The sequence below is a fragment of the Adiantum capillus-veneris genome, unplaced genomic scaffold (genome assembly GCF_014529385.1).
Source record: "Adiantum capillus-veneris isolate H3 unplaced genomic scaffold, ASM1452938v2 Hic_scaffold_33, whole genome shotgun sequence".
Lineage (NCBI taxonomy): Eukaryota > Viridiplantae > Streptophyta > Polypodiopsida > Polypodiales > Pteridaceae > Adiantum > Adiantum capillus-veneris.
The window spans coordinates 2,944,199-2,959,577 of NW_028221440.1; the positions used below are offsets into that span (position 1 = coordinate 2,944,199).

At 42.5% G+C, this 15,379-nt stretch overlaps 1 protein-coding gene across 3 annotated transcripts; it reads left to right on the forward strand.

The window, feature by feature from the left end:
- Positions 1–9,766: 9,766 nt before the first annotated feature.
- On the forward strand, positions 9,767–15,241 carry LOC147416989 (uncharacterized). Of its 3 annotated transcripts, none has more exons than XM_086507910.1 (5): positions 9,767–10,212; positions 10,531–10,618; positions 12,143–12,557; positions 13,125–13,314; positions 13,931–14,172. In XM_086507910.1, the coding sequence occupies exons 2-5, from the start codon at positions 10,550–10,552 to the stop codon at positions 14,028–14,030; spliced, it is 774 nt and encodes a 257-aa protein (XP_086364036.1). In that variant the 5' UTR covers positions 9,767–10,212; positions 10,531–10,549; the 3' UTR covers positions 14,031–14,172. The 3 variants fall into 3 exon arrangements, with proteins under 3 accessions (XP_086364036.1, XP_086364034.1, XP_086364035.1); XM_086507908.1 differs by having other exon boundaries at positions 9,790–10,212; positions 13,140–13,314; positions 13,931–15,241; XM_086507909.1 differs by having other exon boundaries at positions 9,790–10,212; positions 12,143–12,497; positions 13,931–15,241.
- Positions 15,242–15,379: the final 138 nt, after the last annotated feature.

The following is a 15,379-nucleotide window of genomic DNA, read 5'->3' on the forward strand; positions in this document are numbered from 1 at the left end:
TTTCAAACCATACCACCTGGTTCTATTACTGATCTACCAACATTGGCTATGATATTTGTTTATGTTTGCTCAAAATGGGAATCAAACAGCATTGTAGCACAAATCTACAACTCCAAACATAAACACAGAGAAACGGTAAGAGATTGTGTGAGTTGAGGCTATACATTGACAGATGCCCAAAGTTGGAAATTCCAAGAGAGGAGAGACTTGAATCATTGTTCCTCAAAGGGTTACTCAACAAAGATTTGCATGCCATTATGTATAGCAAGAAACATACGACTTGGGAAGCATGGAGTCTGGATGAGATCAACTCGAGGGATAACTGCGAAATCTTCAATGAGGAAAGCACTGTTAATGATACTGAGACCACATCAACGGTACCAGCATAGGTAGGACCAACTATGGTAGCTCCTGTCAATGGTATAGAAGACATGAGTAAACGCATGAATGAGATGATGAATAAATAACATACAAAGGATGCCGATGCGAGGGCCGAGACAGGGTCCCCCACAAGGGCAACCTACGGGATAAGCCAAGTCATAAAAATGGTGTGCCATTGAGGAAAAATGGACAAATCATGAAACAAAAAAGTACTATTACAAGCCTAAATATGACAAAAATATCCAGTACATACCGATGAGACAACAAGGGCAACCAATGTATAGGTATCCGCCTAACATGGGACCAATTCAAAAATCACCCATGGCTATGGAAAGACCACAATCGGTATTATGTCAGCAATCACCACTGCCAGGAAACAGTGATGTGATGATCAAGTACATGCTACTTGAAGGGCCAGTGGAGGAGTAGGAACTAGTCCACTTATGCCATATAATGAAGCAGGTTCAACAATTGTGGGAATAGAGTACGAGTGGTACACTTAGTCAACTTCTGCCAAGGTAGAATAAGTTTATCAAACACCTCTCCTACTACAGTACCAATTTACTTTATTGCAAACCGCGGAGGCCACCCATGATGAAGCCAATGCTTAAGCCAAGAGCGGGGAATTTCCATAACTAAAGCTTGGACAACCATTCCAAAAATGATTGTCCAAAGCCAGATAAGAATACTAAACCAATTGAGGCTTATTGCATGCAATGTGTTCAAAAGGGTGGACATTTTCCAGATGACTATCCTAGAAATTCGGTTAACAAAGGGAAGGCAGCCATAAACGTAGTTCTAATCATGCCAAGTAGCTTCTCAGAAGGCAAACCTATTGTTTCAATTTGAGTAGTGTGGGGAAGGATGTGCAGGATGCAAGAGAGGGAAGGAGAGAAGGGGGAGAAGAAGGAAGAACACACAGGCTTGGTGGACCTTGGAGAAGTGAACCTTCTCCCTCCTTATTCTTACATTATAACCAAAGAATAACAATGGCGGGTGCCCGGCCAAACCGGCCACGGGCCACGGGCCACTGGCATGAAACCTAACAATCTCCCACTTGAAGGCCAACGTGGCCCAAGTGGCTAAAGAATGTAGGGGCTATTATGTACAACTGTACAAAATGTGAAGCATGACCATAGCTTCACCCTACATCCATCATCTCTATAGGTAATAAAAGCATGGCCTAACCCAAGGAATCTACATGAGCTAAGAAGCTTTATTGGTCTGTGTGTATACGATAGACGCTTCATAGCCAACGCTTCATAGCCAAATTCTCCCAAATAGGAGGACCATTACATGACTTAACAAAGAAGAACATTAAGTACTTATGGATTGCAAAAGAGCAAAATGCTTTTGACAAGCTCAAAGAGAAGCTTATCTCCCAGCCAGTCCTTATGCTTCCAGATCTCTCAAAGCCATTTGAGGTCCAATGTGATGCTTGTGGTGATTGCATTGGAGCAGTTTTTCTTCGAGAAGGGCATGCCATAGCATATGAGAGCCGAAGGCTCAATGCTGATGAACGGGTCTTAGGCATATACGAAAAAGAGCTTTTAGTTGTTCTACATGCCCTAGACGCATGGAAGCACTATCTATTGGGGACTCTATTTATATAACATAGAGGCATTCAACCTACTCTTCAAGGAGTAGAAACGTACTTCTATTGGCCTACCATAAAAGTAGACATACAAGAGTATGTTTCAAAATGTGTGGTATGCCAAAAGACTAAGTATGATAGAGGGAAGCAACCTGGATTACTCAAGTCATTGCCAATCCATAATTCACCATGGAAGAATATATCCATGGATTTTGTCTTTAGATTACCCAAGTCTATCCATGGGAATACGGGAATATGGATAATAGTTGATAGGTTGAGCAAGCAAGCACACTTTATTCTTGTCAGAAATACTATTAAGGCACACCAAATGGAAACCCTCTTCATATCTCATATTTTCAAACACCATGGATTGCCAACATCCATCTTGTCAAATAGAAATCCTAGAATTTTCAGTAATTTTTTGAAAGGTCTCTTTGAAAATCTAGGTACAAGATTAAATTTTTCTTCAGCCTATCATCCACAAACGGATGGCCACAGTGAGATAACCAACCTTACGCTTCTCAATCTACTAAAGGCTTATGTTACCGAAGTAGATCAACACTCACAATGGGAGAAGTACTTACCCCTTGTAGAGTATGAGCACAATAATGTTGTCCATACTACTACGGGAAAGGCACCTTTTGAGATTATAGAGGGAAGACCTAAAAGTCCCTTGCTACTTAAGGTACATGGGAAGATCTTCAGTGCAGATGAGTATAGCCGTGACCTACAAGAATATTTTCAAAAGATTAAGCAGGCTATATCCATCTCCAACAAAGGCAAAAAGCTGCTGCTGACAAGCACATAAGGTCCTTAACATTCAAAGAAAATGATTGGGTCTTACTTAAGTTTCCCAAGGCTCAATTGAGACAAACGACGGGCAAAAATCCTACATCAGAAATATTATGCTAAACTAGCAAAAAAATACTATGGTCCTTTTCAAATTTTGAAGCCAATCAATGACGTGGCTTATCAACTCAAGTTACCCAACCATTGGCTCATACACAATGCTTTTCATGTGAGCCTACTTAAGCCCTACAAAGGAGATACACCAAGAGAACCAATTGTTGAAGACCCTCCAAATATCAAAGACCAAGAAGAGGTGCTACAACCCGAAGCTATCCTTCGGTATGAAGACAAGGCACTACAACATGGCAAGATTATCCGACGATATCTTATTAAGTTCAAAAATTATCCTTTTGAAGATGCTAGATGGATGCAAGGAATAGAGCTTAAGGATAGTATGAACCTTGTCAATGCTTACAATGCTACATTAGAGTAAGCAAATGTACACATTTCTTTTAAATGATCAATGTTGTGCACAAATTTAAATAGTATGCATACTTAGAATCATGTTTTTGATGATGACGTCTCTCAAACACCAAGTAGAATTTGTCACTCTACTTTGGGAGAATGAAATGGACTAAAGAGCAGACATGCTTGCGATAGCTACATCTCCCAATCACCAAATGGATTAGTCATCCATCTTGGAATTATGTTATAGGGTAAAAAGGGATCCTCTACCCGCTAAGAAACATCGACTAATGACTAAGGCTTTATCTCTTCTACCTCATAGTCGAGGATGACTATGATTTCAAGAGAGAGGTAATGTCATAAAATCTAATATCTAACCAACCCAAATGCTTTTCTCATATTAAACTGATCATTTAATGTTGGAGAATAAACAAGAACAAGGGTTAGAATATAGACATGTGCTTATAGATCTATCTCAACACGGGGCCAAGGTTAAAGGGGTCCAAATGAGAGATGGTCTATCAAAGAGCAAGGCTAGCTAATGGAGCTTCAAGACCTTAGGGTTAGCTTCATTAAAGACTCCAAAGGTTAGTGTTAAAAGTCCTTAGACCTTATGCAAGCTAGGGATGTGCTTGAGGTGGGAACCCAGCCCAAGCTTGAGGTGCTTGTCGTGCCTCCTGAATAAGGTGGTTGAGGTGCTTTTCATGCTTGCTGACTAAGGTGCTTGAGGTGCTTCATGACTAAGTTGCTAGAGGGATCAAAGTGTTCCAAAAATTCAAGCATGAGCCTACAAAGGAGGGGGAAAGCCCCAAGAGTAGGGGGGTGTGTTGACTAACTCCTTCTTCACCCAAGGGACACCCCTTGCTCAAAGAGGCAAATGGGACACATGTCAAGCCCCTAACTAGGTAGCGCTCATAGTGTGCATAAATCTTATTGGTTGGCTTCTCAAGGGGTCCAATGATAATTTAGCTCATTCAATTAATTGAGTATGTATTTATCAAGTCCTCTCTCTCAAAGAGGAAAGGGGGACACTTGTCCCAAGGCTAGCATGCTTGCTTGATATGCACTCTGCATGTGATTGGCTAGGCTTGAAGGGGTCCAATGAGCTTCCACCAAGAGCTAGAAGGGGGCCGGGGGGGGGGGGGGGGGGGTTATCAAAGCAAGGAGAGGGCTAGTTTGGGGGGGTTTACTCTCCCACACACACACACACTCTCATTGTGTGAAGTGCAAAGTGCAAGAGCTCCATCTCCTTCTCCAAGCTTGTTGAAAAGTTGAGAGCCTACACCAACACTCTTGGCTATGTAATGCAAATCCAACCAAGAGCCATGCTTCAATGCTTAAGCTTGCCCTCTTATTCATCTTTATTACTATGCTATTATGCTATGCTAAGCAAGAAGAGTGATGATAAGTGAGGAACTATTTCTTTTTCCTATGAATCTTTCTTCTTCCTCTTCCCTACCCTCATTCCCCACTAGCTCTTTACACCTTTGAAGGTGTTTGAGGCCTTGGAACTGAGGCCAAAGATGGTTAATGCTTTACAAAGACTATGTTATGCTCGTGATGCATGAAGCTTTCCATCTTCATTGCATTACCTAGGTCACAAGGAACACAAAGATTGTAGTGTACCAAGTCTCTCTTCATGGGAGAATTTATAATCCAAAAGCCTATTGGAGGGGGGACCGGCTCCACATAAATCCGGTCCTCAACTGTTGTCAAGTTCTCCAACTCTCTCTCTTGCAAAAGAATTGTTCATGCCAAGTTAATTAAATGTATGGTTATGTTTCTACCACTAATTAAGTTCACCCTCTATGTTCTCAAAGTAGTCTCACAAAATGCTCACTCTAATTTTCTTAATTTGGTTATTTACAAAGTTCATAGGCCATTTCCATTACAATCGTACATTGTGATACACGAACATTGAACTCACCTTCATCTTTGATTTGACAATCATAGACCCACTTAGGAATTTCTTCCTCGTAGTCAATAGTTTTGATATGATGCAGTATCTTTTCATTGAAAAACAAGTAAATTAATTTTTTAGCTCTTTTTGCTAATAATCTGTTTGCAGATTGTGCTATGAACATACTTGTACATACTCCAATTTATTTCAGAGCTTGAATTTGCTACACATTGCACCAATAATTTCATTCAAGAGGATGTAGAGTTGAGTAATGCTCCCCACCATTCATTATCCACCACTTCCATGCAGATTTCTTGTTTGCCATCGATTGAAAAAATTATTTGCAAAAGGTCCTTCCTTTAGTTTGAAATCACTCATCTCTTTGATGCAATTAATCCGATTTTGAAGATTAGAGTAGAATATATGACTACCTTATAAAAATTGTTGACCAGCTCTGTATTTGACATCAAGTCTAAATTCCAATACTCAGGGTCCATCATGTAAGCCACAATATGGAGTGGACTATGAGCACCCTTTCACCTTGTATGAAAGTACTTAGATAAAACTTTTTGTTGTTTTACACAAAATGCTATTCGCCACTCCTTCTCTACTAAAAGCTCTTTTAACTCCTCAAGGTTTTCTAAACTTTGTTGGATTGTCCACCAAGTCATCCACACTTTGCCCAGATTTGGCACCTTCTGATCAGGGTTGCGAATCACAAACATAACATGCATCATTACGTGGTATGCATCCATTAGATACCTCCACCAAGCAAGCTTATTTATAAATCCACGTAAATTTGTAATTATCTCTTTCACTTGTTTATATCGGTCAGGTTGACATTCTTCAAATGTCGTGCAACTCAAAGTATCAATCACATTGTACTTATTGCATAGGAGTGATTCCAATCTTTATACGAACCTAGCCCTAGTAGTGATTGGAATAAATAAGTTGGTGAGCCATGAATTTTCTTGTATTCAAATGTTTTTAACTATCCCATGGTAGTTGTGACAATCATTTGTGCTAGCTACTTTGAAGTTGAGAACATTATTGCAAAGAAGGTAGTTGAGTAGAAGCACATGATGACAATATCTAATGTATGCATGCAACGTTCTATTGAAGTAGAAGACTACCGCTATAAGATTTTTGCATGCAAAGGATAAGAAACATTGTTAAGATTGTTTATAAAAAATACTAGCATAGCCAATAGACAAGAGGACAAACCCAAATTTCTCTCTGTTCTTCATGTACATAATCACTACTAGCTCGTGTGACTGCCTACGATGGGTATCGTTCGCTCTTATTACCAACAGCACAATGGTAAGGCGTTTGGCAGCACCACCACCTGGCGGTGTTTAGGCATGCCAACACTATCTACATAAGCCCTACGTTGAGAGAGAGAGAGAGAGAGAGAGAGAGAGAGAGAGAGAGAGAGAGAGAGAGAGAGAGAGAGAGAGAGAGAGAGAGAGAGAGAGATGCTTGATGCCTTTCTCTATTCCTCTCTGATTTGATCTCTTTTCATGGATAATATTTCCCTCTCTCTCTCTCTCTCTCTCTCGTACAATGGAACCACCTCTACTGGTGTTATGTGGCCATACCCCAAGAGGTATGCGTATGAATGTGTGTGTGTGTGTGTGTGTGTGAGAGAGAGAGAGAGAGAGAGAGAGAGAATCTAACTTCATGACACACTCCCTTGCGAATAGCGTCTACCTACTCATGGCCTATGGTGGCAGGACCCTCAATTCGATGGCTTCATCACCACTCTATGCTTCCCTCTCCCTCCTGATTGGACTCACCGCCTATCTATTCTTGAGCAAGATGGTGAAACTTGTTGTAGCTCATTTACTCTCTTCACTACTCGCACCCACTATTTAGAAACGCCTCTCTCCCTTCTAGAAGCTATCCAAGCAATACTTACTAGGAAGCGCCCATTGCCCCCATTCTTGCTACACACCTTCCTCCCACACTATCGTCCTTCCACCATAGGCCATGAGTAGGTACCACTATCCTCTTTAGTTATCTTGAAACCGAGATTGAAGTATCAAATATGCACCCCTCTCATCTTCCTATGATCTACACACCTTGATATAGGAGTTTCAATGAGCAAAGTCATGCACAAGACATACTCATGTAGCTTTGTATTTAACGAGTATGTGCCAACAATTTTGGGAAAATCGTTAATAGACGAAATCAACCATGATTATGCCTCATCAGCGAAAGATAATGAAGAAAAAGTGAAGCCGCACGTGCAGGCAAGGGTAAACACACAAAGGAGGAGGGCATGCCGCATGAGGTCTGCAAGTAGCCAGGAAAGGCAAAGGCGAGGAGGCGCAAATTGGCAGTTGTCCTTAGCAACTAAACTTTTAAAAAAAGTTAAAGCTTGCATCTGAAAGCATGATCTGCTCATGTGCTAGTTAGCTAGTTTAAGACTTGCATGTCATTCACGACGGGGGTGGAGGTTCGAAACTTGCTCATGCTTGGCGCTTTTACATCGGTAAATTGAGCCTACTGTAGGGAAGCTGCGTAGATTTTGAGACAGTTTAATATCAAACCTACCAATATGTCATTAGTAGGTTATATTCGTCAATTTGTCAACTTTAGTAAAAACATGCAACTTCTTTATGTGTGCATGCGTGCATGTACGCGTGCGCGTGTGTGCGTGCGTGTGTGTGTGTGTGTGTGTGAGAGAGAGAGAGAGAGAGAGAGAGAGAGAGAGAGAGAGAGAGAGAGAGAGAGAGAGAGAGAGAGAGAGAGAGAGAGAGAGAGGTATAACATTGTCTGGTCTTCAGATTAAGATAGTGGTGCTTGACTCTTTAGTCTTTGATGGTGTTGGCCATGCAGTCCTTTTGAAAGGCATTGTGTGTGTGTGTGTGTGTGCATGCGAGAGAGAGAGAGAGAGAGAGAGAGAGAGAGAGAGAGAGAGGGGGGGGGGGGGGGGGGGGGGGGGGAGGAAAACACGAGAGCTCTAGGCACAAGTCGTGATGGACTTGGGAATGGTCTATGAGTGACCATTCCTTGTAATATTGCGATCGCATGGCGATTGACAGAGGCTAGGAGCCATTGTCAGGAGTAGTGTTGTAGGGAATGGTCACTTAGGGACCATTCTTGACTGTCAAGGTTAGGGGAAGGGTGGCCAATGACAAACTGCTACATGGGAGCTGTGTGGGTGGCAGGTGACTCAGGACCCAATGGAGGGGGGGGGGGGGGGGGGAGAGAGAGAGAGAGAGAGAGAGAGAGAGAGAGAGAGAGAGAGAGAATTCGTTTGTCGACTACAACATTCTTGCTACTCACGTGTTGATTGCAGCACTGACACTATTGTACTTGACATGGCTGCCATCCTGTAGAGCTGCAACACTAATTACGGCCAAGAAGGACAACCGATCTGATGGTGCGGATCAGCCGCCCTTCGACCCTCGACCTTGACGGCAAGGCAATCGTAGTGTGATGAGCAGATGAAGGTGACATGTGATGCATCTTATACGACACTCTAGTGATTGAAAGCGAGGCGAGAAAACCGTCCCTCAAGCAGGATCAACATGAGCAATAACGATGCTGCTACTCTACATGTAGTAAGAATTTGTTGACGCCATCCCTAAAGCATTTCAGGTCGAAAACTATGTTTCGGTTTAAGACACTTTTTGTTACGTGATGTCTCAACCCTACACACATGCTTCCAACCTCTTTGGATAAGGTCCTTGGTGTATCCTTAACCCACTTTCTTGGCAGGATTAGGAGGATTACAACTTTCAACACCCACAACCATACTTCTACTTCTCTTTGAAATTTCATCAAAATCTTGCATAGGAGCTTGCCCTAGATGTAGTGTGACTACCTTAATGTCACACTTACACATCAACTCATCAACAAATATAATTTCGATTACATTTTGTCTCAGCATTCCTAGTTGAAAGAGGCCAAGGTCACGCTTCCACATCAACAAATATAGTTTTGATCATAGTTTGACACACCATTCTTACATGTAGTGAGACCAAGTTGGCTTACATTCTGCCTTCCTAGGGTGTCTTGGATTCCCAAATGTTCATCCTATTTTACAAATTAATTTATTAATCTTGTTGTTGAGTAGATGGCGAATACTATGCAAATAAGCAAGCCGGTGCATCTTTCAAGGAGGCTAGCCTTGATCAAACCCTTTCATTGAGTGGACACACTTAAAGAAATAAAGATAATCAAATGGGGTGAAGAGCATCGCACACGTGCATACTGATAAGCGAGTTTCCGAAAACATTCCGAAAACATCATGGTACTTTCTCATTTAAGCCATTTAAGGTGTTTGCCATTAGCACCTTTCATCCCACTCAACCCATCGCTGGTAATAGTCTACCTAGATTTATTTTGTTTGAGTGTTTATGAAAGAGCTACATTAGCTAGAAGCCACGATAGCTTTAAAAAGAACCCTAAAGCATATAATTTATATGTGCATGTGTGCATTATTTGTTTGTCTTTTGGTGGGCACTAACTCTAAGGATTGAAGGCATGAACTTTATGGGATTCGACTACTCTCTTATCAGTCCATAGGACCCACAAGGGCACAATCCAATGGCAGGACCAACAGGCTCATGACTTGTAGAAACTCTTGTTGCTGGGATCACTCTTGTTTAGGGAAAAATCCAAAGAGACTCTTCTTCCCTTCAATCTGAGGTTGAGGTATGAAGTAAAGGGACATTACCCAGCCCAGGGTGCAAGGGGAAAAACATTGTGCATTTGGACCTTGCAAGAAGAGGGACGCCCAACTGAAAAGTGGGTTGGAGGGAGGAGAGAGATTTTGAGAGAGATAGAGAGAGAGAGAGGGGGGGGGAGGGAACTACAAGCTTCATTTGCACAAGCATGAAGACAGGAACGAAACCATAACATGCTCACACCCACTCCAAGGTGTCAGCAAGCAGGAATTTGAGGTTTTGCTCGTAAAACTAGCAGAGTCGCTGCACCTCTGCTCTACTTTTGCATCCTCAATCCTTGTGTCGCTTCTGGGTCCCAGCCCATTCACTCATACCATGGCGATGGCAGCGAACTATTTTCTCTGCAGCACCCTGATCACATCCAAGTTTAAAGTTCCTATTAACAGGTGCATCTTTCCTCTCGATCTTCACAATCTTCTCGCTCATTTTTCCTCAGCTTGATCTGTCTTTCTACCTTTCTAACCCACATGTTCCGTGACGCTTAACTGTTTTTAAAAAAGTATGGCTGGGCATCTGACTTCCCTTCATTTCTCCCGCATCATGGATGCACTCGGGATTTGGGGATTCTGTGGTTTCTATTTGATTGTTTCCTTTCTGGGGCCTCATGTTTTATTGCTGTTTTTCTGAATGTTGACGCGCGGATGCTTCATCTCAGCTCTGTGGAGCTCTTTTTTATCTATCATGCATTTCTCATTTTCATACAGGTGAGGTGCTCTCTGGGCCATGGAAAGGAAGAAGAAGCGGGAGAAACCAGCAGCAAATGGCAGCATTGGAGATGGAACATCTGGGCAGGTTTGCAAGATGCACCTTCTAGCTGTAGAAGACAAGGAGGTTTACATACACATTTGTTCAATGGACTAACCTTGTGAAGTTGGATTTTATAGGCTAGGCTCTTCTGAGTTTTGGTACGTCGGGTGGTTTCATGATTGTTGTGTTTCAAACATGGTTTAGAAGGTTTTCTGGTGTATGTCATTTACTCGTATGGACGCAGGGTATTAAGTGCATCGAAACATATAACCTTCAATTTACTGGGTTGGGATCAGAAGAAGACTGGAATAACTACGGAACAAAATTATACAATGCTAATGGATAGTGTTTCCTGTTTGGGTGGATTGCTTATAAGTACGAGCAAATGCCTTAAGCAGCATTTTGTTTGTGTATTTTTGCGGACAATACTACCTGGACAAGACGACGTAGTATTGATCACGTGTGAGTTTGTGCTAGGTGGTGTTTCAACCAAGTATATTGCAACCCTAGGCTTGGAAACTTACATCTACGTTTGTGTACTTTGTATTCTCTAAGGCATCTGGAAGGTCAGTTTTTCACTGGTGTACTCCCTTTTAGCAATCAGTTGGGCTTGCATGAACTTCCTTTTATTAATCAGTCAGGCTTTCATGTGGACATGGAGACAAGAATTGTAATGTTCTTGAATACGAAGTCCCTGATTCACAAGTTCAAGATGACCACCATGAACAGGCAATGTTATGGAGTCTAAATGTTTTGGATCTTGCCGTTTGTTCCGACGATTAAAAGTGTCTAAATCTTTTTTATGTATAGAAGCACTCAATGATCAGCATTTTAGCTTTCTGCATAACCTGTGCAAAAAAGGGTCGCAGGCACACTGATCAGCAGTTTGGCTTTAGGCGCAAACTGCGAAATGAAGGGTTGTAGATTTTGGGCTTGTATCTCTAATGAGGTTTAGGCTGCATGCTTTGTTTCTAATCCAAGTGCTCTGAAATCAGATGTGTTCCATTTATGGTGTTTTACCACCAAGTCACGTCTTCTAGTGGCTTAAGCCCTTCCTTAAAAGTTTGTTACGCAATAGTTGACGAAATTTTTTCTTAAGCCTGAAGGGATTCACGTGTGCATGGGTAGATGCCTTTTCAGGTTTTTGGGCTGTCTTGTTCTGTTTAGCTTTCCAATTTTTGCGTTCCCTTCTGATCTTTCATTTTCCTGTTTGTCAAACGATCTGTTTGAGCAAGTCTTTGCTTGTTTTCTGAGCTGAAGCTACTATCAGTGTCTTCCTGTATATTAGGTGCTCCATTTTTCTTCTTGTGTGTATGATTCATTTATTTGTAAGATTTGGAAAAACCGTCTAATGACATTTGGAACCTAGAAGCTCTGGAATGGGAGGTTTTGCATTTAGCATAGAGGGACGTTTAAACAGGGGATTAAATACGAATCTCTGAAGTGAGGACCTTGTTATTGTGTTTGTTTCAGTTGTGCACATTCTTTTAAGCTGACAAAAGATGTTCAAGGGGGAGTGCGTGTGTGTGTGAGCATGTAGTCCAGAGATTAATTGGTTGAAATCTACAGTCTGGAGATGGTCATGGATGGCACAGAGAAGCTGAACAAGTGGGGGCTGCCAAGAGACTTGCAAGTTCAGGAACCAGTGATAGCCCCACACAGCACGGTTCAGCGTCTGCATTCAACTGGTCGTTTGCCCAACACCCATCAGTGGCCCAGCAGCAATCTGCGCATACAGCTTTATTGCAACCACCACATGGGCAGGGTGGAGCACCACAGCAGCAAACTCAAGCAGTGCCCCCACAAGGGGTTCCTCAAAGCTTAGCAGGATGGCAAAATCCAGATGCATTTGCCCAAACTGCAAATGTTCCTCACCCCCCCTTTCAGACTGGAGAATCTAGTTGGCCACATCCAGCAGCACAAGGTGCGCAAAGTCTGGGCAGTCGGCCCCCACCTTTTCCGTTCCCACCACCCCCGTATTCAGGTCTGCACTTTTCTTCTATCTAAGATATTCACTAGTTTGTGTCCATGTGGATCCCCCTGGCCATCTCACAGGATGTGATTTCGTCTCTGCTTATCAAAAAATGAGTTGTGTACCAAACAAACTTGCAGTTTTATGATGATGACATGCTCGTTTGTCTTACTATGGTTACAATTAGACTATTCATGTGCTTTAGTATGCATGCATTTGTCTATCTTGTAATGTGGGCATTCATGATTTTTGCTACTGTAAAGGGGGACGACGAATTTTATCACACCTTGCGTGCTTTATGGGTATGATGATAGTATGATTATGATTGTGTTTAGATTTGTATGCACATTTATTCACTTAGATTGCAAGCTATGGTATTTCTGCTTTGCGGGTATTGTTCAGTGAAGGTATCCGTATGACCAATGCGTGCATTGTGTACATTTATTTGGTTGCCACATTTGTATGCAATTCTATGAAAGTGTGTGTGCATGCGTGCACACACATACAGTAAAGTTTAGGACTGCTGTTGCAAACAAGCACACTTTACTCTGCAAAAGTTTCTGATTACTGCTTTGGCAGGGCCGTGGGATCCAGTTGCTTGGTGGGGACATAACCCATATCAACCTCCCTTTCCTTACCTGTATCCAGGGTATGGGGGCGGCTATCCATGCCCCATGCCTCCAGCTCCTCCAATTGGAGCAATTCAACGCGGTATCATCAAGCCTCCTCCCGTCTTTCCCAAAAGCACATTCGCATTTGGGAGGCACAGGTGCTGTTATTTGAAACTTCTGGATATAATAATAGGTTGTGGATCAGAAAAGGTGTGCTGAGCCTAGGCATTCTGTTTCTAACCTGTGAGGCTCCTGAGATGCATTCTTTCAGTTACCCTTTTTGCAAGGCAAGAGTAACTGAATACCACGACATCCCCACTATTGGGCATTGACAACATCAGTGGGGATGTCGTGGTATTTAGTCTTACTATGCATGATGGAGCTGATGGTTATATTGTCTTGTGGGTGACTACCGTGGGTCTATACCTTGCACTTTCCTTAAGGGTGAATCTGGGCTTATCTTGGATTCATCTAGGTATACCCTTGTTGCAAGGTCCCTGCAAGGGTTGCTTTGACGGTAGCTAGTGGTAAGGGTGCTAATCAGTTAGGTGCTTTTACACAAGAAATGAACATAAAGGATGATAACTGTGTCCTATAAACTTTGAGCAAGCGTGCAGAATGTAAGAGTTATCTCCGAAACAGGAATTTTTAGTTCACACCTGTAGTACAAGCCTGCATGCTTTCAAAATGGGTTTGGTTTGCAGTTTTCGCTTTTCTTGGGTTGAATTTAGCTATACATGTATTTTCATGATGATTTACATCTCTGCTGGGCAGTCTATGGAAAACATGCAGCTGTGGACTACGACAACCCAACTTTGGGCTGCTGTTGCAAGATCTGATGCTGAAATTGCCCTCCAGCGTACCAAGATTTTAAAGCTGGAGTCTGAGTTGCAATTGATGAAGGCCCATCGGGATGGAAACATTCCTCAATCAGATGTAACAGCTGCTCATCAGTCTGGCTCAAAAAGAGGGCGCCGCAAAAAGGCTCTTCCAGCCACCTTGGCCACGACAGCAAGTGCTCCTGCTTCTGACTCTAATGCATTAGTGGTGCCAGGGAGGAGAGCACGAGCCATACCATACAAGGTTGACACATCACCAAGGATGGAGTTGGAAGAGAAGGAGAAGTCCACTCTTACAATGCCTGAACTAGTTTATAGACCATCTACGGATGACCACGATCAAAAGAGCTGCTCACTAACTGTAAGCCCCATGATTAGAAATGAGACTGCATTACAGAAACATTCACTTAGGCAATCACTAGAATTTCAAAGTCCAACTAACAATTCACTCACGGTAGCCAAAGATGACCTAGCTTTTGGTCATATCAGTCACCTCAGTAGCCCTTTTAAACCCAACAATCTCATAGGAGGCAGAAAGGATAGCCACTATGAGCAAAGCTTAAAAGAGAGTGCTGCAGTTAGCTTTTTGAAGACTGCGGGCAGCTTGGATCATCAAGGTGTTATTACTGGAGATTTGTCTTATAGTGCTGCTATCACCGGTGGGAGTTTGTGCCCTGAACCTAATGGTAACTTGATGGCCAAGGATGCCATTGTAAGATCTCAATTTCAGGCCCATTTCAATGCTCACAACATGGAGAAGCCTGTTCCTCACGAGCTGCCAAAGGCATGGCAATATACTCGAGAAGATGGCTCTGATGAGCAAGATGAGGGAGGTGCATCGATGCAAGATGATGATGATGGAGATGATGTAGACGATGAAGATGATGAGAATGCATTGGATGACATACACAGTGAGAAAGTGAGCAACATGTGGCACTCAATGCCCTTCCGGTGACTTGGCAGCAATCAAGAGTGCTGCTTTTGTGGGTTTGGGCCTATGTATATCTAGTCAGGTTTTATACGGCGAGAACAATTTTTGTTTTATTAGCTTCCCCTAAAAGCAACAGCAACACACACTAAAATTGGTTTGGGAAATTGAGAAATAGTAATAGCATGGTGTTTACATCCTGAGCACCAAAACTTGTATGTAACCTGGCATATCTGATTTACCCAGTCGTCACGTTTTGCAATGTATACCTGTGACTGTATATGGAATGATTCTGACCATAAGCTTCTTTTTCTGCTACCTTGTTAGGGTGGTTAGTATGTGGAACCAATCTGTGTGATTGCTTAAGAATGTTGTATTGAGCCAGGCCTGACAATGATGGTGGTTGCCTACATGTGGATTGCTATCATTCCATCATGGCTAGGTCCTTGTTGGATG